The 22,247-nt window shown below is 41.9% G+C and overlaps 1 protein-coding gene across 1 annotated transcript in view; it reads right to left on the reverse strand.

Moving 5' to 3' along the window:
• Window positions 1–1,109: 1,109 nt before the first annotated feature.
• The window catches only part of LOC121188900, a gene marked incomplete at its 5' end in the record, with an annotated part of 34,588 nt that continues 13,450 nt past the window's right edge, over window positions 1,110–22,247 (reverse strand). Inside the window, 1 exon segment of the mRNA XM_041048847.1 lies at window positions 1,110–1,685. Coding sequence (XP_040904781.1) covers window positions 1,110–1,685 — 576 coding nt within the window.

Here is a 22,247-nt window from a genome sequence, read left to right on the forward strand (position 1 = left end):
TGGCCCATGACCAGCCTCTCAAAGCACTTCATGACTACCGGGGTCAGAGCTATGGGTCGGTAGTCATTGAGGCCTGTCACTGTGGAGCACTTAGGGACGGGGACAATTGTGGCAGTCTTTAAGCAGGAGGGGACAGATGCCAGTGACAGTGAGGTGTTGAAAATGTCCGTCAGCACCTCAGACAGCTGATAAGCACAGTCCCTCAGAACCCACCCTGGGATGTTGTCGGGGCCTGCAGCTTTGCGGGGGTTAATTCCTATCAGGGTTCTCCTCACGTCAGCTGTGGTCACTCTGAGGGGTGTGTCACCAGGTGGTGGTGTGAGTCTGGTGCAGGAGGGGGGGGGATCAGGATCCTCGAAGCGGGCATAGAACCTGTTTAGTTTAGTAAATTTGTGCTGCACTTGATGCCCTTCCACATGCTCCGGGGATCGTTGGAGGTGAAGTGACCCTGAATTTTCTGAGCATATGTGGCTTTGGCCCTCGAGATGCCCGCTGTCAGTTCTTTCCTCGCCACTCTCAGCGCTGATGCCTCACCTGCCCTGAACGCAGCATCCCTAGCTTTCAGCAGAGCTCTGACCTCAGCATTCAGCCAGGGTTTCTGGTTTGAGAAGCAGGTTACTGTCCTGGTGGTGGCGACATCATCAGCACACTTAGAGATGAAGCCGAGGACGGAGGAGGTGTATTCCTCGAGGTCCACCTCTCCCTCATATGTGGCTGCCTCCCTGAAGACCTGCCAGTCTGTGCATTGAAAGCAGTCCTGTAGCACAGAGGCTGCATCGCTGGGCCACACAGTGACAGTCTTCTTCGTTGGCCTGATCCGTCTCAGCAGGGGGCGGTAAGCTGGCGCAAGCAGGATGGAGATGTGGTTGGAGAGGCCAAGAGGGGGGCGGGGGAGAGCTCTGTATGCATCCTGAATGTTAGTGTACACACAGTCCAGAATGTTATCTCCGCATGTGGGGATGGTGACATGCTGGTAAAATCTGGGCAAAGTGTCCGTCAGTTTCACGTGGTTAAAGTCTCCCGCAACCACGTAAAACGCCTCCGGGTGCCTGTTTTGGAACGAGCTAATGGTGTCTTGTAGCTCCTGTAATGCTTCGTTAGCATTAGCATTAGCACCCGGCGGGATGTAAACAATGGTGACGAACACCGCGGTGAACTCCCGTGGCAGACGGCCGACATTTCACTGTCTTAAGTTCTATCGCCTCAGAGCAGTAACTTTTTACCAGTCCACAGTTTGTACACCAACCTTCATTCACGTACACACAGAGTCCTCCTCCCCGTGTTTTCCCTAACTGGTGGTCACGGTCCGCCCGGAAAAGCTGTAGTCCGTTGATCTGGAAGGCTGAGTCCGGCATGTTGTGGTTTAGCCAGGTTTCCGTGAGGCAGAAAACAGCACAGTTCCTCATCTCCGTGGAAACACTCAGCCTCAGGCGTAACAGATCCTCTTTGTTGTTCAGGGAGCGGACGTTGGCCAGAAAGAGAGTTGGAATCGGCGGCCTGCTGGCCTTCAGCCGGAATTGCGCGCCTGCTCGCTTTCCTCTCTTTTGTTTTCGGGAGCATTGCTTCCTCTTGCTGGCTGCTCCCTGTACCCTGCTGCGCCACTCCGTCGTCCTCAGAAGCCCCTGTCTTCCGAGTGCGGATTTCAGCGTCGGTGGGATTGTGGTAACCGAACTATCTCTGATTACCTTTAGTTCCGTAGAGCTGTACCTTACACGTGAATTTAGAGCTAAACTAGTGCTAAAAACGGCCTCGAAGTGGGAAAAGTAAGGCTTAATCCTGGGAGCTCGAGAAGCCGCTGCATCACTGTGCGCCGCCATCTTTATAGATGTTGTTATATGTGTATATGTTTAAGATCATAGTAAAACCATTAGAACAATGCACAGAGCAATATCATAAACACACTACTTAATATATATAATGAGTGTAAAAGTACTTTTCACTCTGTCCTCAGAGTGGGACAGCAACATGGCTTCTCTTCTGGTGCTGCTTCATCTTCTCACTCCACAACCAGCTGGAAGAAAGTGTCCCACAAAGATCAGCGTCGGAGAGACAACGGATCATCTGGTAAAATTTCAGAAGGTTTGTCAAAACTTCCAAATACTGTAGATGTTGCTGAGTTTTATAAACACATTTTTGTAAACATATTTCTCTTGTTTCAGTCATCCCAAAGCCTTGAGGATCATCTCCTGACCACTGAAGGAACCCATCAGCCATATCTTCTTTCCACAGAAACTTCAAAGACCCAGGTTTTCTCCTTTTATATTGTCTTGGACAAAAAGCTTCTGTCATGTCAGTCATGTACATCCTTTGGTGCTTTTGATGAGCTGTTCAAGTCACATTTTGTTTTCAGTGTGAAGTATGATGACGCTCTCTCCAGCCTGTACACATTTTTGCAGACAGAGTAAAAGAGCTCAGAGCAAAGCTGTTAAACAAACCATAAGTAGCTTATTTAGCCAAAATGTTGAGATGTTTCCTCTGCAATTCATCCTTTGGTTCAGTGTTGCTTTTGTTCAGGAACCTCAAATGAATTCATGCCATGTATCCAGGTAAAACTCTCTCTAGTTATTGTGGATTCAGGAGACATCTCATTAAGATACACAGCTCCATTGATGACACAAGTGTGTCTAACCAGATCCCTTTCAACAACGACACAGAGACAGTAAACAATTGTCAGTCTGTAACTGATGAAATACTTCATCTCATTTCCAAAATACTGAAGCAGCTCCTTCAGGTTCTACTCACAACAAAGACGTGTGTGCTTCAGTTATAGCCAAGCTTTTGGGGAGTGGTGAACCAAATACTGTAGTTCTTTATACAATTGAAAACTTAGAGGAATTTGTCAAGCAGGTTGCATAATCTGATTTCTAATCTGAATTGAATGAGTTCTCTTACTGTTTTATACTTGAACTGTAAAGTGAGTAGTAGTCTGCCTCAAGTATGTGAAATATGTCCTTATATTCACCATGTGAAACAATTCAAAAATATTCAAAAATATTTGTAATATCACCATGTGCAATATGCCTGTTAAGATCACCATGTGAAACATCACATACAGGAAGTGACAGTGTGCCTATATTAGGCACCTAATTTTCTTAATTTTCTTAAGAATCTTCCAGTATTTTAAGTGCACTATCTTGCTCCTCTTTTGTATTATTTATTTCTTGGTTATTTTATTTCTTATTTTAATGTATTATTTAAACCTTAAGCTTGACTCTGGGGAGGGATGCATAAGAATTCCAATGCACATGTACTGCAGTGTATCTGTGCAAATGGCAAATAAAACTCTATTCTATTCTATTCTAAGTTACACAATTAATTCAAAGTGTCATGTATTGAACTTTTAAATATATTTGCACAAATAAAAGAGCTAAAAAATAGCAGGATGGTGTTTGGTCATTATTTACCCATAAAACAAAATAATATAATAATGAATAAATTTGAACTCTAAAAAGTGTAAAAAAAAAAAAAACAACACATTTTGAGTGTTAGGTGTGAACACTGGAGAAGAGTTTATATTGAAATTAACTAAATTTTAGAGTTACACTCTCCTCACTGAGGGATCCCATGATTCCTATCATTCTTACCATCCCAAAAATTCCCTTTATCCTATAGAGACTGTGTCTGCTCCCCATCAACAAAAAGTGTATAAACCAAAAAATGCAAGAGGTGTTATTCATAAAAACCTCAAAAAAATTAATACTATATAACTGTCTGAACCTAAAAACACCACAATCAGATGTGGGCTATTAAACATTAGATCTCTCTTGTCTAAATCTCTGTTAGTGAATGATTTGATAATGGATCAGCAGATTGATTTATTCTGTCTGACTGAGACCTGGCTGCAGGAGGAAGAGTATGTCAGTCTAAATGAGTCAACCCCTGCTAGTCATATTAATTATCACATTCCTCGAGGCACAGGCCGAGGAGGAGGAGTGGCAGCAATCTACCACTCAAGTTTATTAATTAATCCTAGACCTAAGCCAAGATGGCACATTTGAAAGCCTTATCCTCAGCCTCTCACATCCAAACTGGAAGACAGAAAAACCAGTACTATTTGCTGTGGTGTATCGTCCACCTGCTGCTTACTCTGAGTTTTTGTCTGAATTCACTGAATTTTTATCTGATTTAGTGCTTAGTACGGATAAAGCAATTATAGTGGGCGACTTTAATATTCATGTTGATACCGACAATGACAGCCTTAAGACTGCTTTCTATTCAGTATTAGACTCAATTTGCTTCTTTCAAAATGTTAACAAACCAACTCACTGTTTTAATCACACCCTTGATCTTGTACTGACCTATGGCATAGAAGCTGAATATTTGACAGTATTCCCTCAGAACCCTGTTTTATCTGATCATTCTTTAGTAACATTTGAATTTACAATAATGAACTGCACAGCATCTGAGAAAAAAATTAACTACTGTAGATATTTGTCTAATAATGCTGTTACCAAATATAAGGAAGTTATTCCATCTTTATTATCTCTGTTGCCATGTGCCAGTTTTACAGAGGGCAATGGCCTCTGTAAAAGTATGATGTATGTTTTGTACATTAGTAATTCATTTTTCACATCATTTTACGTTATACATTCAAAGAGCCATTTGGGAGCCGGAAGAGCGACTCTTTTTAGTGAGCCGTGCCATAAGAATCGGCTCTCTGAAAAGAGTCGGAATTCCCATCACTTTCCTCCACGATTGCTGAAAGTTTACTTTCACTTTTACCGAAGTTTATGGCGCAGATGATTTTCTCTATCTGAAGGTAAATGTCCGCACTTTTAATGTTTAATGTTTCAGCACTTCCTGTAGAATTATCTGATGTTAGAGTTTTGTGGATGTTGTTCCGTTTTTTTTATACCGCGTTGTGGTATTTAGTTGTGTAGACTCTGAGTTGTCACTGGAAAGTCGGGTTGAGGCACGAGGAGGGCCGTTATTCATACATGGCGGCGCGCAGAGACGCAGCGGCATGTGGCTCTTCATACATTCGTTATCCGCAGTGTTGAGTGGATATTCACAGTAGAAGCGGTGGAGTCAGAGTAGAAGCAGAGTGAGCTGATGGTCAGTAGCTGAACACGGAGCCTTTGTTAGTCTGTGGCTCCACTTACTGCTGACTGAAGGCAGCTTTTCCTGCCTGAATCAGCCTGTGGAGGAGGCGGACCTGAGCCGCTGCTCTCCCGCAGTCTGAGCCGCTAAATGCGGTCTGAGCTCGGCCGGACAGCGGCTGGAGAACAGCTCTGACTTTCTCTGTCATTAGATGAACTCTACGGGACTGAGCTCAGAGGGACTGACAGGGTTTTTCAGAGAGACAGTTAACACTCCATCCACAGAGTCAGAGGCCTCCTGGTCCTATCAGGACAAACTCTACCTGATGAATTAGATGATAAAGACCCAAATCCATAAATACTCTCACAATAAAGCATCTCAGCAGCTCTGATAGGTGATTATATCTCTGTGGCTGGTCACAGTACAAACAGAAAAACTGTCTGTCAGGACATATTTGCTGTTTTTATTGATGTCTATCTGTGTCTCTGCTGTTTGGTTTGGTTTTGGTTTGTTGTTGCTGCTTCATATAGTTCAGACTTTACTATTAGAAAAGACAGGAAAGTGCGAGGTGCCCCAACTAAAAGGGCCCCTGGAATAATATTGGGGAGAAATTAACTGAGTCTCAGTTGTCTTGTGTGGAATAATCACCTGCAGCTTGTTTCATCAAGTCATTTTCTACAGAAACACTGCAGACAAACAGATTGTCAGATAAAATCAGTGGATCTCAGTCCATCTGTGTGTCAGTGAATGGAAATGGTCGTCTCTGAATCGTGTGTGAAAGATATGAAAGGATTTTAACCACATTAGTCTGAATAAGACATTACAAAACTTTTACCAGTATGTCTCCTGTCCAACCAGGCAGGAAAAGACACTGGACCTGTGCTATGGGTCGATACAGGGGGTCTATAAATCTCTTCCTCTCCCTCCTTTGGGCTCCTCTGATCACAGCTGTGTGTATTTGCTGCCCACATATAAAACTGTTTTAAAGAGGGAGAAGAAAAAGATCAGGGACATAAAGGTCTGGACAGATGAGACGGTACTCTGCCTCCGGGATGTTTTAACTGCACAGACTAGGATGTTTTCACACAGTCCTGTGGGGATGATTTGGACTCATTGGTGGATATAACATGCTCATACATGGTCTTTTGCAGAGATATGATCATTCCCTGTAAGCGTGTTAAAATATTTCCCAACAACAAACCACAACCCTATTAATGACAAAAAAGATAAGATTCTGTTTGATTTAAAATTATAGGGTAAAGTTGAACACTTAAAATAAGAAATTAACTAAATAAAAAGATGAATTATCTAACACTTCTAAATCTAAGTTGTTGTTTTTTTTTTATCTTGGTAAGAACTAAATAATTTGCAGTGCATGGCACCTCTGGAGGAGTTGCAGAGTTCCACAGCTCAGTGCATGTTCAGTTTCCTTCAGGACCTCAGATCTGACCAGTTTCTCTAAAGTTTTCATTCAAATTGAAGTCACCGCGACTGGTCTTTAAGTTTATGTTTCAGTTGCTGAGTTTCTGTGCTAAAATCAAAGGAATCAAAACAACAATAAAAACAATTCAGAGCATTATCCAGCTCTGTGTCTGACTTACAACCATCTAAAAAGACACAAGTACTGAGCTCTGTGCTCTGAAGGCCTGCAGTAGTTTTCATGCTTGCCCAGACTGAACCAAGTTTGTTTGCTGACATCTTGTTTTCCAGTTCTGCTTTCTAACCCTGCTTTGACTGATTTGGTAAATCATGGTTTGTTGCAAAAGACTATGTATGAGCCTCTGACTTCAGCATTTGACATAACAGAAGTGATTTCAGCTTCAACCCTTAAGTGCACAGCACAGTACATCTTAGTATGTATTAAAACATTTAACATAAAATGGTTTATATGCTAGAACTTCTTAACAATTAAACACTTAACATTTAACAATTAAACATTCAGAACAATCCTACTCACTCATCAAGCTCTGAAAAATGGCCATTTATGAGTGTGAGGCCGGCGTTTGATTTGGACTCATTGGTGGACATAACATTCTCATACATGGTCTTTTGCAATGATATGATCATTCCCTGTAAGCGTGTTTAAATATTTCCTAAGAACAAACCATGGACCAGTCATTGATGTCAGCAAACAAACTTGGTTCAGCCTGGGCAAGCATGAAAACTACTGCAGGCCTTCATAGCACAGAGCTCAGTACTCGTGTCTTTTAGATGGTTATATGTCGGACACAGAGCTGGATAATGCTCTGAATTGTTTTTATAGTTGTTTTGATTCCTTTGATTTTAGCACAGAAACTCAGCAACTGAAATATAAACTTAAAGACCAGTCGCGGTGACTTTAGAGAAACTGGTCAGATCTGAGGTCCTGAAGCAAACTGAACATGCACTGGATTGAAAGACTTCTACAACAGTTTGATATAAATAATAATCTGGTGGGTTGGATTCTGGATGTTTTAACCAACAGGACACAGAGAGTGAGGGTCAACAGTACATTGTCTGAAGGTGTTCTTCCACTGTTTCTCCTCAAGGGTGTGTGTTGTCACCACTATTGTTGATTTTATACACAAACATGTGTCAGAGCAGACATGACAGCAGAAGCATCATAAAGTGCTGATGACTCAGTTATTGTTAGTCTCCTCCAGGACAGTGAGAGCAGCCATGGACCAGTCATTGATGATTTAGTTCAGTGGTGTGAGGAATCCTACCTGCAGCTAAATGCTACAACAACCAAAGATATGCTCATTGATTTTAGGAGGAAACCCCACAGGCACCAAGTCACTGTAATTAAAGGTCAGACCACTGAGTATGTGCAGTCTTACAAATATCTTGGGACTATCATTGACAGCAAATTGACTTTTGAAGAAAATTGTTTAGTGGTTTGTAAAAAGGCTCAGAAACGTTTACACTGTTTAAGGAAACTAGTACATTTTCACATTGACTGAACCATAATGAGCATGTTCTCTCTCTTTTATAGAATCCATTTTATCATTTTCTTTAGTGTCATGGTTCAGTCAGACAACTTTAAAACAGAGGAAGTCCTCAGACCAAATAGTTAAGTGGTCTAGTCGTCTGCTTGGTGAGTCCCAGCCAAGCCCAGTGTCCCTGTACAGCAGACAGGTACAGAGGACAGCTACCTCCATTTTAAATGATGACTCCACCCTTTGCACTGCCACTTTCAGCTTCTTCCCTCCAGGCGGAGGTTTATCGTCCCAAGATGTAAAACCCAGTGATATAAGAACAGCTTTGTTCCTGCTGCTGTCACAGAGTTGAACAAGCTGCAGCGATACATTGCACATACTTACTTATGGATTTATTTCATATTTATTTATTATGTGGGTTTTTAATTTATTTTTATTAAGTTTTTAACTTCTTTGTCTTTTTTAACTTCTCTTAACTTTGGTTTTAGTCCAGAGGTTTTTATTATTTTACCTTTTACCAGAGTTATTCTTTATTGACCCTTCTTTCTCTTTGATGTCCTGATTGGTGGAGCCTTAAGCACTTTTAGCACTTCCACAGTCAGCTGTGTTGGTTTTGTGTTACATTTCTTTGTGTTCTGTGTATATTTGTCAAAAGGATGCCATCATCTGATCATCTGACTGCAAAACAAATCCACCTACAGGTACAAATAAAGTAACATGAACCTGAACCTGAGGATGATTTCAGTTGATGTGCAGATGAATGATTTGTGTTTTCTCTCCAGATGAAGGTAGAAAGTGTGTGTGAGCTGATGTGGATGTGAATTCAGCATCATGAATCAGTGTGAGGACAGAGAGGAGGGAGCCCCTCCCCCTAAAAAAGTCTGTGTGGGGACCATGAGATCCAGACCAAAAGTTCAGAGGTGAGATGAGGATCTCTAACTGTCCATGACTCTTCTCCATGTCAGAGCTCAGCACTCACATCACTGCACCATCATTATTCACACTCAAAGCTCTGTGTGTGTTGTGTTGAAGGCCAGAGCAGCAGCACACACCAGACTCTGCTGGATCTGGACCTGAACATGGACCTGAGCCCAGCTGTGTGTCCATGAAGAGTGACATGTCAAAGGAAGAGCCCCTATATTTCAAAGGACAGCCTCCCTCTGCTGCAAAGAAGTGAGCTGCAGCTGACTACATGTTTTCTTCTTTACTAAGAGAACACTGTATGAATAATAGATATGTTGTCCCTGTCCCCATGTCCCTGATGGTCCTAATCTCTGTGTCCACCAGGATCCATCAGAGACCAGACTTCCCTGTACTTGAGCCCAGCTGTGTGTCCATGAAGAGTGACATGTCAAAGCATAAACCCATTAATTTCAAAGGACAGCCTCCCTCTGCTGCAAAGAAGTGAGCTGCAGCTGAGTTTAAAATGTATCAGACAGCTGTCCTGTATAACTGGTCTTCTATGAAAGATGAAGTGATTGTGTTTTGTCTCCAGGCTTCATGAATGACACAGTATATGAACATGATCAGGCTGAAACACAGGCTTTAGTGGCAAAGTTAATGTTTCTCTTTTCAAGAAAAACACTTCTTATGTTCTTATATGTGTCATTCAGATCAGAACTAAAACTCCCTGTAACTCAGCACCTATCCAGTTCCAGTGTTTGTATTAGTGTCCTGTAGCAGAAGGGAGACTTCTGTCAAACCCAGTGTGAGTCCTTAAAACTCATCATTTAAAAGGTGGACTTGTTGTGATGACTCTAGGTCATGAGGTACAGAACTGATTGCTTGTTTCCTCTCATTGAGAATGTCACAGCACAGTAGTGTTTGCTTTAATCAGGACAGTCACCACAGAACATAAAAGCAGCTGTTGTTTGTGTACAAAGCATAAAACGCTCACAGATGCTGCAAACATAATGTGAGCTAATTCTTCATGATTCCTCCACAGAGTGGACCAGGAGAGCTCAGAGGTTCCCAGTGCTCAGTCTGCCCAGCAGCATCAAACACACCTGGACTCCATATTTATGGTCTGTACATGGACAACAACTACTTTGACATCTGTTGTGTTGACAATAATGTCCATGCTGCACTTTTTAGAGCAGTGGATTGTCAGTGTGTCCAACATGGATCTGATGTTTGGCTCCATGGTTTTACTTTGATTGTGTCATTCATATAGTTTTCTGTTCCAGCTGCTGGAGGAGAACATTGTCACTTTTGTGAAGAAGGAGCTGAAGAAGATCCAGAAGGTTGTGAGTCCAGATTACCCAGAATGCTCAGAGAGTCAGAGGGAGGATGAGGAGGTGCTGGACGGTGAGGATGAAGAGCAGAGGAGGAGCAGCAGAGAGGCTTTTGTGAAGATCACAGTGAACTTCCTGAGGAGAATGAAGCAGGAGGAGCTGGCTGACTGTCTGCACAGCAGTAAGAGGATTTCTCTAAAGATTCAACATGATGGACAAATGGGACATTTACTAACGTCTCAAGACATGGAGGGAAACATGTTCATGTGTGTTCTTTAGGGGGATGAACATGTCATATTTTCTTTATGAATCAGTCATTGATGTTGTTTCTTGTTTGTTCATTCAGGACATGTTGCTGCAGTTTGTCAACGTAAACTTAAATCTGCTCTGAAGAAGAAGTTCCAGTGTGTGTTTGAGGGGATCTCTAAAGCAGGAAACCCAACCCTTCTGAATCAGATCTACACAGAGCTCTACATCACAGAGGGAGGGACTGGAGAGGTCAATGATGAACATGAGGTCAGACAGATTGAAACAGCATCCAGGAAACCAGCCAGACCAGAAACAAGCATCAGACAAGAAGACATCTTTAAAGCCTCACCCGGAAGAGATGGACCAATCAGAACAGTGATGACAAAGGGAGTGGCTGGCATTGGGAAAACAGTCTTAACACAGAAGTTGACTCTGGACTGGGCTGAAGACAAAGCCAACCAGGACATACACTTCACATTTCCATTCACGTTCAGAGAGCTGAATGTGCTGAAAGAGAAAAAGTTCAGCTTGGTGGAACTTGTTCATCACTTCTTTACTGAAACCAAAGAAGCAGGACTCTGCAGGTTTGAAGAGGTCCAGGTTCTGTTCATCTTTGACGGTCTGGATGAGTGTCGACTTCCTCTGGACTTCCACAACACTGAGATCCTGACTGATGTTACAGAGTCCACCTCAGTGAATGTGCTGCTGACAAACCTCATCAGGGGGAAACTGCTTCCCTCTGCTCGCCTCTGGATAACCACACGACCTGCAGCAGCCAATCAGATCCCTCCTGAGTGTGTTGACATGGTGACAGAGGTCAGAGGATTCACTGACCCACAGAAGGAGGAGTACTTCAGGAAGAGGTTCAGAGAGGAGGAGCAGGCCAGAAGGATCATCTCCCACATCAAGACTTCACGAAGCCTCCACATCATGTGTCAGATCCCGGTCTTCTGCTGGATCTCTGCTACAGTTCTGGAGCACATGTTGACCACAGAGCAGAGAGGAGAGCTGCCCAAGACCCTGACTGACCTGTACTCACACTTCCTGCTGGTTCAGACAAAGAGGAAGAAGCACAAGTATGATGAGGGACATGAGACAAGTCCACAGGAGCTGACGGGGGCTGACAGGGAAGTTCTTCTGAAGCTGGGGAGGCTGGCGTTTGAACATCTGGAGAAAGGAAACATCATGTTCTACCAAGAAGACCTGGAGCAGTGTGGTCTTGATGTCACAGAGGCCTCGGTTTACTCAGGAGTTTGTACAGAGATCTTTAAAAGAGAGAGTGTGATCTTTCAGAAAACGGTCTACTGCTTTGTTCATCTGAGCATTCAGGAGTTTCTGGCTGCAGTCTACATGTTCCACTGTTACACAGAGAGGAAGACAAGTGAGCTGAGGACTTTCCTGGGACAAGACTACAAACACTGGGACTCAAAGCCAGAGTCTTTTAATGGGAAAACTTTTAAGTATTTTGGAAATAACAATAGCAGCTACCCATCACTCGATGTCCTCCTCAGTGATGCAATGGAGAAATCCCTCCAAAGTAAAAATGGCCACCTGGACCTGTTTGTTCGCTTCCTTCATGGCCTGTCTCTGGAGTCCAACCAGAGACTCTTTGGAGGCCTTCTGGGTCAGACAGAGAACAGACCAGAAATCATCCAGAGAGCCATCAACAACCTGAAGGAGATGAACAGATATGATATCTCTCCTGACAGAAGCATCAACATCTTCCTCTGTCTGATGGAGATGAAGGACCGTTCAGTACATCAGGAGATCCAAGAGTTCCTGAAGTCAGAGAACAGATCAGAGAAGAGACTCTCTGAGATCCACTGTTCAGCTCTGGCCTACGTTCTGCAGATGTCAGAGGAGGTTCTGGATGAGTTGGACCTGAAGAAGTACAACACATCAGAGGAGGGACGACGGAGACTGATCCCAGCTGTGTGGAACTGCAGAAAGGCTGTGTAAGTCCAGACATGATCTTTAACATTATCAGTCAGTGTAGATTAGTAGTTTGGTTTTTTCAAATATACACAGTATGAAATTATTCTCATTATTCTCATAATAGTTTTATAATTTTTAGGTCAGCTGTGTGTTTTTCTGGAGATGTTTTAAATGTTGTGTTTGTCAAATGTAGATTTTTCAGTTGGTTGTGATTATTGCTGTTAAGTTTTTCTGTTTATTAGTAACTGTTACATTTTACATTCATTTGTTCATTTATTCATGTTATATTGAGTCTTTTTGTTTTTACAAATTCACTTTTCAGATGATTAAACTCCACTTGAAACATAATTATGAATATTATCTTCCATTTCTGCCAATAGATCCCCCTAAATCCTCCACACTGCTCCTTTAAAGTCTTTCCATATTTTGTGTTAAATAAGTCAGAACCAGGTGTTTTCTCTCCTGGTGTAGAGGAGAGTAGAATCAGGAAACACACACCTTCAGCTTCATTCAGCTACAGCTGAACTCATGAAGTCATTTCTTACAGTGTAGTTGTGTTAGGAGGAGACCACTTCACAGTCAGTGTGGACCACAGGAAGGACGACTGCCACCAAAGACTCTTTAAATCAATGTGTGACTGTTGGTTGAAGTCAAGAAATGTGAATTTGTCCTTTAATGTTGTTTAATGACACGGAGCTCAGGAAGAAGAAGGTCATGTAAAACCTTCAATGATGAAGAGGATTTTAGTCCAACATGTCTGATTTGATCTTTATCTTCTAATTCCAGACTTGACTGAGCTCAGCAGCATGTTATGAATCTGTGTTGACATGAATAGTTGTATGAATGTTGTGGTGACATTTGGATGATGTGTGTAGAAGGCTGACATTATGATGATCCACAATAAGAGAAGGACAAAGTCCCTCTACTCATGTTAGTGAAAGCTCATTGATTAGGACATATCTGATTGGATTAGAAATGATTTTTATCCACATGATTTATTCTTTATTCAGATTGAGTTCCTGCAGTTTGTCAGAGATCAGCTGTGCTTCTCTGGCCTCAGCTCTGAAGTCCAACCCCTCCCATCTGAGACACCTGGACCTGAGTGACAACAACAAGCTGCAGGATTCAGGAGTGAAGCTGCTGTGTGGTTTTCTGGAGAGTCCACACTGTAGACTGGAGACTCTGAGGTCAGACTGAGAGACAGAAAGAAATGTTTCTTCACTCTTTGCTTTATGATCTGTGATGTTTATAGTGACTGAAGTTAATGAGAGCTGTGTTTGACTTTTAGTATCTGACTGTTTTTAAGCTGCATCCTGTTGGTTCAGGTGTTTGGAGTTTCCATTTTCCAAACTTGTACATTCTCAACCTTCTTCAGCTCTGAACAGATGATGAAACACTCAACGCTTTCAAGCAGGAACTTTGTCTCCTAAACTCACATCTTTTATTCTTTATTCAGGTTGAGTGACTGCAGGTTGTCAGAGATCAGCTGTGCTTCTCTGGCCTCAGCTCTGAAGTCCAACCCCTCCCATCTGAGACACCTGGACCTGAGTGAAAACAACCTGCAGGATTCAGGAGTGAAGGATCTGTGTGGTTTTCTGCAGAGTCCAGACTGTGGACTGGAGACTCTGAGGTCAGACTCCATTGTTTACTTGTGTGCTGAGATGAATATGATGTGAAAGTTGTGCTGACAGTAAAGTGCAGACATCACACTGATATTATACTGATCCACACTGAGGATCTTCATGGTAAAGTCTGTTTTCTTCTTCTGTGGTTTAGTCCACTGACTGTGGCAGAGCAATGTTGAGCTACAGATTTCAAAGCTTCATTGAACAAGAAAAAAGCTTCACTCTTTAAATCACATCCAAGTTTTTTCCACACTCACATCAACAAATATATATTCAGTATTTTCTTCTTCCAACACGACTAGAAAGTGATGAGACTAAAGTCAAAGTGACTCAGATATTCAGAGCAAACTCAGCATGTTTGTTAAATGTCGTCACCGTTACATGAAGTGAAAATCTTTTCCATTTTGTCTCAATCATTTGTTGCCTTTCCTCCAAACTTCAGCCTGACATGTTTGTTCTCTGTCAAAACTTTAGGATCTTTAGTAGAATCTGAAACAAATGTCAACAACATGAGTTTGTATAGATGGAGCCACTGGTGGAGCTGGAAGAGTTTAAGAGCTGAAGTCACTATGTCTTTATTGAAACAACAGCATGTTGTCATTAATATTAATGAGAGCTGTGTTTGACTTTTAGTATCTGACTGTTTTTAAGCTGCATCCTGTTGGTTCAGGTGTTTGGAGTTTCCATTTTCCAAACTTGTACATTCTCAACCTTCTTCAGCTCTGAACAGATGATGAAACACTCAACGCTTTCAAGCAGGAACTTTGTCTCCTAAACTCACATCTTTTATTCTTTATTCAGGTTGAGTCACTGCAGGTTGTCAGAGATCAGCTGTGCTTCTCTGGCCTCAGCTCTGAAGTCCAACCCCTCCCATCTGAGAGAGCTGGACCTGAGTGAAAACAACCTGCAGGATTCAGGATTGAAAGATCTGTGTGGTTTTCTGCAGAGTCCAGACTGTGGACTGGAGACTCTGAGGTCAGACTCCATTGTTTACTTGTGTGCTGAGATGAATATGATGTGAAAGTTGTGCTGACAGTAAAGTGCAGACATCACACTGATATTATACTGATCCACACTGAGGATCTTCATGGTAAAGTCTGTTTTCTTCTTCTGTGGTTTAGTCCACTGACTGTGGCAGAGCAATGTGAGCTACAGATTTCAAAGCTTCATTTAACAAGAAAAAAGCTTCACTCTTTAAATCACATCCAAGTTTTTTCCACACTCACATCAACAAATATATATTCAGTATTTTCTTCTTCCAACACGACTAGAAAGTGATGAGACTAAAGTCAAAGTGACTCAGATATTCAGAACAAACTCAGCATGTTTGTTAAATGTTGTCACCGTTACATGAAGTGAAAATCTTTTCCATTTTGTCTCAATCATTTGTTGCCTTTCCTCCAAACTTCAGCCTGACATGTTTGTTCTCTGTCAAAACTTTAGGATCTTTAGTAGAATCTGAAACAAATGTCAACAACATGAGTTTGTATAGATGGAGCCACTGGTGGAGCTGGAAGAGTTTAAGAGCTGAAGTCACTATGTCTTTATTGAAGCAGCAGCATGTTGTCATTAATATTAATGAGAGCTGTGTTTGACTTTTAGTATCTGACTGTTTTTAAGCTGCATCCTGTTGGTTCAGGTGTTTGGAGTTTCCATTTTCCAAACTTGTACATTCTCAACCTTCTTCAGCTCTGAACAGATGATGAAACACTCAACGCTTTCAAGCAGGAACTTTGTCTCCTAAACTCACGTCTTTTATTCTTTATTCAGTTTGAGTCACTGCAGGTTGTCAGAGATCAGCTGTGCTTCTCTGGCCTCAGCTCTGAAGTCCAACCCCTCCCATCTGAGACACCTGGACCTGAGTGACAACAACCTGCAGGATTCAGACCTGAAGGATCTGTGTGGTTTTCTGCAGAGTCCAGACTGTGGACTGGAGACTCTGAGGTCAGACTCCATTGTTTACTTGTGTGCTGAGATGAATATGATGTGAAAGTTGTGCTTTATTCAGTATTTATTAGGTCAAATCTCCTTCAGAATTTCTAACATTCAAAGTGTGAAATGCTTGAAAGGAAGTTGTGAAAGTGCTGACTCTGATTTTCAAAGTGATTTTTAAAGCTTTGAAAATGATTTGGATTCTGACTCTTACAGTCCACATTGACAGTGTCAGCAGTTTGACTGAGTTGAGCTTGTGTTATTCACAAAGTCTCATTGAGATCAGGATGTTTGACAAGAACTGATCTGTACAACACGTGTGAGCAGGTCTGAAGGTACAAGTGTTCATAGCTGCTCCCAATGGCCTCACTCACAGGCACAGTGAAAAGCCTGCTGTCACAGAGAGGACACGTCACCATGGTTTAAATACGGAGAGGACATTTTCACACAGTGTCTCCTGAAGACATTCATAGAGCTACACTCAGCTGCTGAGCTGAACAGGGACACAAATATTTGTGGAACCAATGAAAACAGAGCAGAGAGAGAAGTTCAAACCCTGGCTCCTTTCTCAGCTCCACACAGCCGACCAATCACTGAGCCCACTGGGTGTCAACGTCCCACTGTGTCTTTGTCACAGGGACACAAACTGTGGGACGCTGACAGCCACCAGGAAGGTGGGGCCAGGAATCCCAGAATGCAATGCTGGAACAGCAGATTCAAATGTGTGAGCAGAGAGTGTTGGATGAAGCTGAACTTGCTTTGGACCAAAGACACATGACTGGAATGTGATGAAATGTCTCATTCAACACACTGCACATGTGCTGAATGTCTGCAGCTTCTCAAACTCTCAACACAAACTTCAGTCACACTCAAAACATCAAAGGCTCAAACTATGATTTCACACAATATGAAAGATTTGATTTGAAACCTTAGTGAACACTTTGAAAACTTTCTTCCAAACTGTTAAACCTGAGTGTGAATGTGGGACTTTTTGAAGGAGATTTGAGCTCAGAGATTTGATGCTGATCCACACTGAGCATCTTGTTCAGCTTCATATTTCAAACTCATTGAATGAAGATTCAAAATCCAACACTTGCTAATTGACTCTTTACTTTGGAACAATTTCATCTTCACCTTCAGTTGACTTTTATATTTCTTCACATACAAAGCAAATATTCCACATTAAGACAGAAAGAAATGTTTCTTCACTCTTTGCTTTATGATCTGTGATGTTTATAGTGACTGAAGTTAATGAGAGCTGTGTTTGACTTTTAGTATCTGACTGTTTTTAAGCTGCATCCTGTTGGTTCAGGTGTTTGGAGTTTCCATTTTCCAAACTTGTACATTCTCAACCTTCTTCAGCTCTGAACAGATGATGAAACACTCAACGCTTTCAAGCAGGAACTTTGTCTCCTAAACTCACATCTTTTATTCTTTATTCAGTTTGAGTTCCTGCAGGTTGTCAGAGATCAGCTGTGCTTCTCTGGCCTCAGCTCTGAAGTCCAACCCCTCCCATCTGAGAGACCTGGACCTGAGTGAAAACAACCTGAGGGATTCAGGACTGAAGGATCTGTGTGGTTTTCTGCAGAGTCCAGACTGTGGACTGGAGACTCTGAGGTCAGACTCCATTGTTTACTTGTGTGCTGAGATGAATATGATGTGAAAGTTGTGCTGACAGTAAAGTGCAGACATCACACTGATATTATACTGATCCACACTGAGGATCTTCATGGTAAAGTCTGTTTTCTTCTTCTGTGGTTTAGTCCACTGACTGTGGCAGAGCAATGTTGAGCTACAGATTTCAAAGCTTCATTTAACAAGAAAAAAGCTTCACTCTTTAAATCACATCCAAGTTTTTTCCACACTCACATCAACAAATATATATTCAGTATTTTCTTCTTCCAACACGACTAGAAAGTGATGAGACTAAAGTCAAAGTGACTCAGATATTCAGAACAAACTCAGCATGTTTGTTAAATGTCGTCACCGTTACATGAATTGAAAATCTTTTCCATTTTGTCTCAATCATTTGTTGCCTTTCCTCCAAACTTCAGCCTGACATGTTTGTTCTCTGTCAAAACTTTAGGATCTTTAGTAGAATCTGAAACAAATGTCAACAACATGAGTTTGTATAGATGGAGCCACTGGTGGAGCTGGAAGAGTTTAAGAGCTGAAGTCACTATGTCTTTATTGAAACAACAGCATGTTGTCATTAATATTAATGAGAGCTGTGTTTGACTTTTAGTATCTGACTGTTTTTAAGCTGCATCCTGTTGGTTCAGGTGTTTGGAGTTTCCATTTTCCAAACTTGTACATTCTCAACCTTCTTCAGCTCTGAACAGATGATGAAACACTCAACGCTTTCAAGCAGGAACTTTGTCTCCTAAACTCACATCTTTTATTCTTTATTCAGGTTGAGTCACTGCAGGTTGTCAGAGATCAGCTGTGCTTCTCTGGCCTCAGCTCTGAAGTCCAACCCCTCCCATCTGAGACACCTGGACCTGAGTGAAAACAAGCTGCGGGATTCAGGACTGAATCATCTGTGTGGTTTTCTGCAGAGTCCAGACTGTGGACTGGAGACTCTGAGGTCAGACTCCATTGTTTACTTGTGTGCTGAGATGAATGTGATGTGAAAGTTGTGCTGACAGTAAAGTGCAGACATCACACTGATATTATACTGATCCACACTGAGGATCTTCATGGTAAAGTCTGTTTTCTTCTTCTGTGGTTTAGTCCACTGACTGTGGCAGAGCAATGTTGAGCTACAGATTTCAAAGCTTCATTTAACAAGAAAAAAGCTTCACTCTTTAAATCACATCCAAGTTTTTTCCACACTCACATCAACAAATATATATTCAGTATTTTCTTCTTCCAACACGACTAGAAAGTGATGAGACTAAAGTCAAAGTGACTCAGATATTCAGAACAAACTCAGCATGTTTGTTAAATGTCGTCACCGTTACATGAATTGAAAATCTTTTCCATTTTGTCTCAATCATTTGTTGCCTTTCCTCCAAACTTCAGCCTGACATGTTTGTTCTCTGTCAAAACTTTAGGATCTTTAGTAGAATCTGAAACAAATGTCAACAACATGAGTTTGTATAGATGGAGCCACTGGTGGAGCTGGAAGAGTTTAAGAGCTGAAGTCACTATGTCTTTATTGAAACAACAGCATGTTGTCATTAATATTAATGAGAGCTGTGTTTGACTTTTAGTATCTGACTGTTTTTAAGCTGCATCCTGTTGGTTCAGGTGTTTGGAGTTTCCATTTTCCAAACTTGTACATTCTCAACCTTCTTCAGCTCTGAACAGATGATGAAACACTCAACGCTTTCAAGCAGGAACTTTGTCTCCTAAACTCACATCTTTTATTCTTTATTCAGTTTGAGTGACTGCAGGTTGTCAGAGATCAGCTGTGCTTCTCTGGCCTCAGCTCTGAAGTCCAACCCCTCCCATCTGAGAGAGCTGGACCTGAGTGAAAACAAGCTGCGGGATTCAGGACTGAATCATCTGTGTGGTTTTCTGCAGAGTCCAGACTGTGGACTGGAGACTCTGAGGTCAGACTCCATTGTTTACTTGTGTGCTGAGATGAATGTGATGTGAAAGTTGTGCTGACAGTAAAGTGCAGACATCACACTGATATTATACTGATCCACACTGAGGATCTTCATGGTAAAGTCTGTTTTCTTCTTCTGTGGTTTAGTCCACTGACTGTGGCAGAGCAATGTTGAGCTACAGATTTCAAAGCTTCATTTAACAAGAAAAAAGTTTCACTCTTTAAATCACATCCAAGTTTTTTCCACACTCACATCAACAAATATATATTCAGTATTTTCTTCTTCCAACACGACTAGAAAGTGATGAGACTAAAGTCAAAGTGACTCAGATATTCAGAACAAACTCAGCATGTTTGTTAAATGTCGTCACCGTTACATGAAGTGAAAATCTTTTCCATTTTGTCTCAATCATTTGTTGACTTTCCTCCAAACTTCAGCCTGACATGTTTGTTCTCTGTCAAAACTTTAGGATCTTTAGTAGAATCTGAAACAAATGTCAACAACATGAGTTTGTATAGATGGAGCCACTGGTGGAGCTGCAAGAGTTTAAGAGCTGAAGTCACTATGTCTTTATTGAAGCAGCAGCATGTTGTCATTAATATTAATGAGAGCTGTGTTTGACTTTTAGTATCTGACTGTTTTTAAGCTGCATCCTGTTGGTTCAGGTGTTTGGAGTTTCCATTTTCCAAACTTGTACATTCTCAACCTTCTTCAGCTCTGAACAGATGATGAAACACTCAACGCTTTCAAGCAGGAACTTTGTCTCCTAAACTCACATCTTTTATTCTTTATTCAGGTTGAGGGGCTGCAGGTTGTCAGAGATCAGCTGTGCTTCTCTGGCCTCAGCTCTGAAGTCCAACCCCTCCCATCTGAGACACCTGGACCTGAGTGAAAACAGCCTGCAGGATTCAGGAGTGAAGGATCTGTGTGGTTTTCTGCAGAGTCCAGACTGTGGACTGGAGACTCTGAGGTCAGACTCCATTGTTTACTTGTGTGCTGAGATGAATATGATGTGAAAGTTGTGCTGACAGTAAAGTGCAGACATCACACTGATATTATACTGATCCACACTGAGGATCTTCATGGTAAAGTCTGTTTTCTTCTTCTGTGGTTTAGTCCACTGACTGTGGCAGAGCAATGTTGAGCTACACATTTCAAAGCTTCATTGAACAAGAAAAAAGCTTCACTCTTTAAATCACATCCAAGTTTTTTCCACACTCACATCAACAAATATATATTCAGTATTTTCTTCTTCCAACACGACTAGAAAGTGATGAGACTAAAGTCAAAGTGACTCAGATATTCAGAACAAACTCAGCATGTTTGTTAAATGTCGTCACCGTTACATGAAGTGAAAATCTTTTCCATTTTGTCTCAATCATTTGTTGCCTTTCCTCCAAACTTCAGCCTGACATGTTTGTTCTCTGTCAAAACTTTAGGATCTTTAGTAGAATCTGAAAGAAATGTCAACAACATGAGTTTGTATAGATGGAGCCACTGGTGGAGCTGCAAGAGTTTAAGAGCTGAAGTCACTATGTCTTTATTGAAGCAGCAGCATGTTGTCATTAATATTAATGAGAGCTGTGTTTGACTGTTTTTAAGCTGCATCCTGTTGGTTCAGGTGTTTGGAGTTTCCATTTTCCAAACTTGTACATTCTCAACCTTCTTCAGCTCTGAACAGATGATGAAACACTCAACGCTTTCAAGCAGGAACTTTGTCTCCTAAACTCACATCTTTTATTCTTTATTCAGGTTGAGGGGCTGCAGTTTGTCAGAGATCAGCTGTGCTTCTCTGGCCTCAGCTCTGAAGTCCAACCCCTCCCATCTGAGACACCTGGACCTGAGTGCAAACGACCTGCAGGATTCAGGAGTGAAGGATCTGTGTGGTTTTCTGCAGAGTCCAGACTGTGGACTGGAGACTCTGAGGTCAGACTCCATTGTTTACTTGTGTGCTGAGATGAATATGATGTGAAAGTTGTGCTTTATTCAGTATTTATTAGGTCAAATCTCCTTCAGAATTTCTAACATTCAAAGTGTGAAATGGTTGAAAGGAAGTTGTGAAAGTGCTGACTCTGATTTTCAAAGTGATTTTTAAAGCTTTGGAAATGATTTGGATTCTGACTCTTACAGTCCACATTGACAGTGTCAGCAGTTTGACTGAGTTGAGCTTGTGTTATTCACAAAGTCTCATTGAGATCAGGATGTTTGACAAGAACTGATCTGTACAACACGTGTGAGCAGGTCTGAAGGCACAAGCGTTCATAGCTGCTCCCAATGGCCTCACTCACAGGCACAGTGAAAAGCCTGCTGTCACAGAGAGGACACGTGACCATGGTTTAAATACGGAGAGGACATTTTCACACAGTGTCTCCTGAAGACATTCATAGAGCTACACTCAGCTGCTGAGCTGAACAGGGACACAAATATTTGTGGAACCAATGAAAACAGAGCAGAGAGAGAAGTTCAAACCCTGGCTCCTTTCTCAGCTCCACACAGCCGACCAATCACTGAGCCCACTGGGTGTCAACGTCCCACTGTGTCTTTGTCACAGGGACACAAACTGTGGGACGCTGACAGCCACCAGGAAGGTGGGGCCAGGAATCCCAGAATGCAATGCTGGAACAGCAGATTCAAATGTGTGAGCAGAGAGTGTTGGATGAAGCTGAACTTGCTTTGGACCAAAGACACATGACTGGAATGTGATGAAATGTCTCATTCAACACACTGCACATGTGCTGAATGTCTGCAGCTTCTCAA

This window comes from Toxotes jaculatrix, chromosome 10, assembly GCF_017976425.1.
Source record: "Toxotes jaculatrix isolate fToxJac2 chromosome 10, fToxJac2.pri, whole genome shotgun sequence".
NCBI classification, from domain to species: Eukaryota; Metazoa; Chordata; class Actinopteri; family Toxotidae; genus Toxotes; species Toxotes jaculatrix.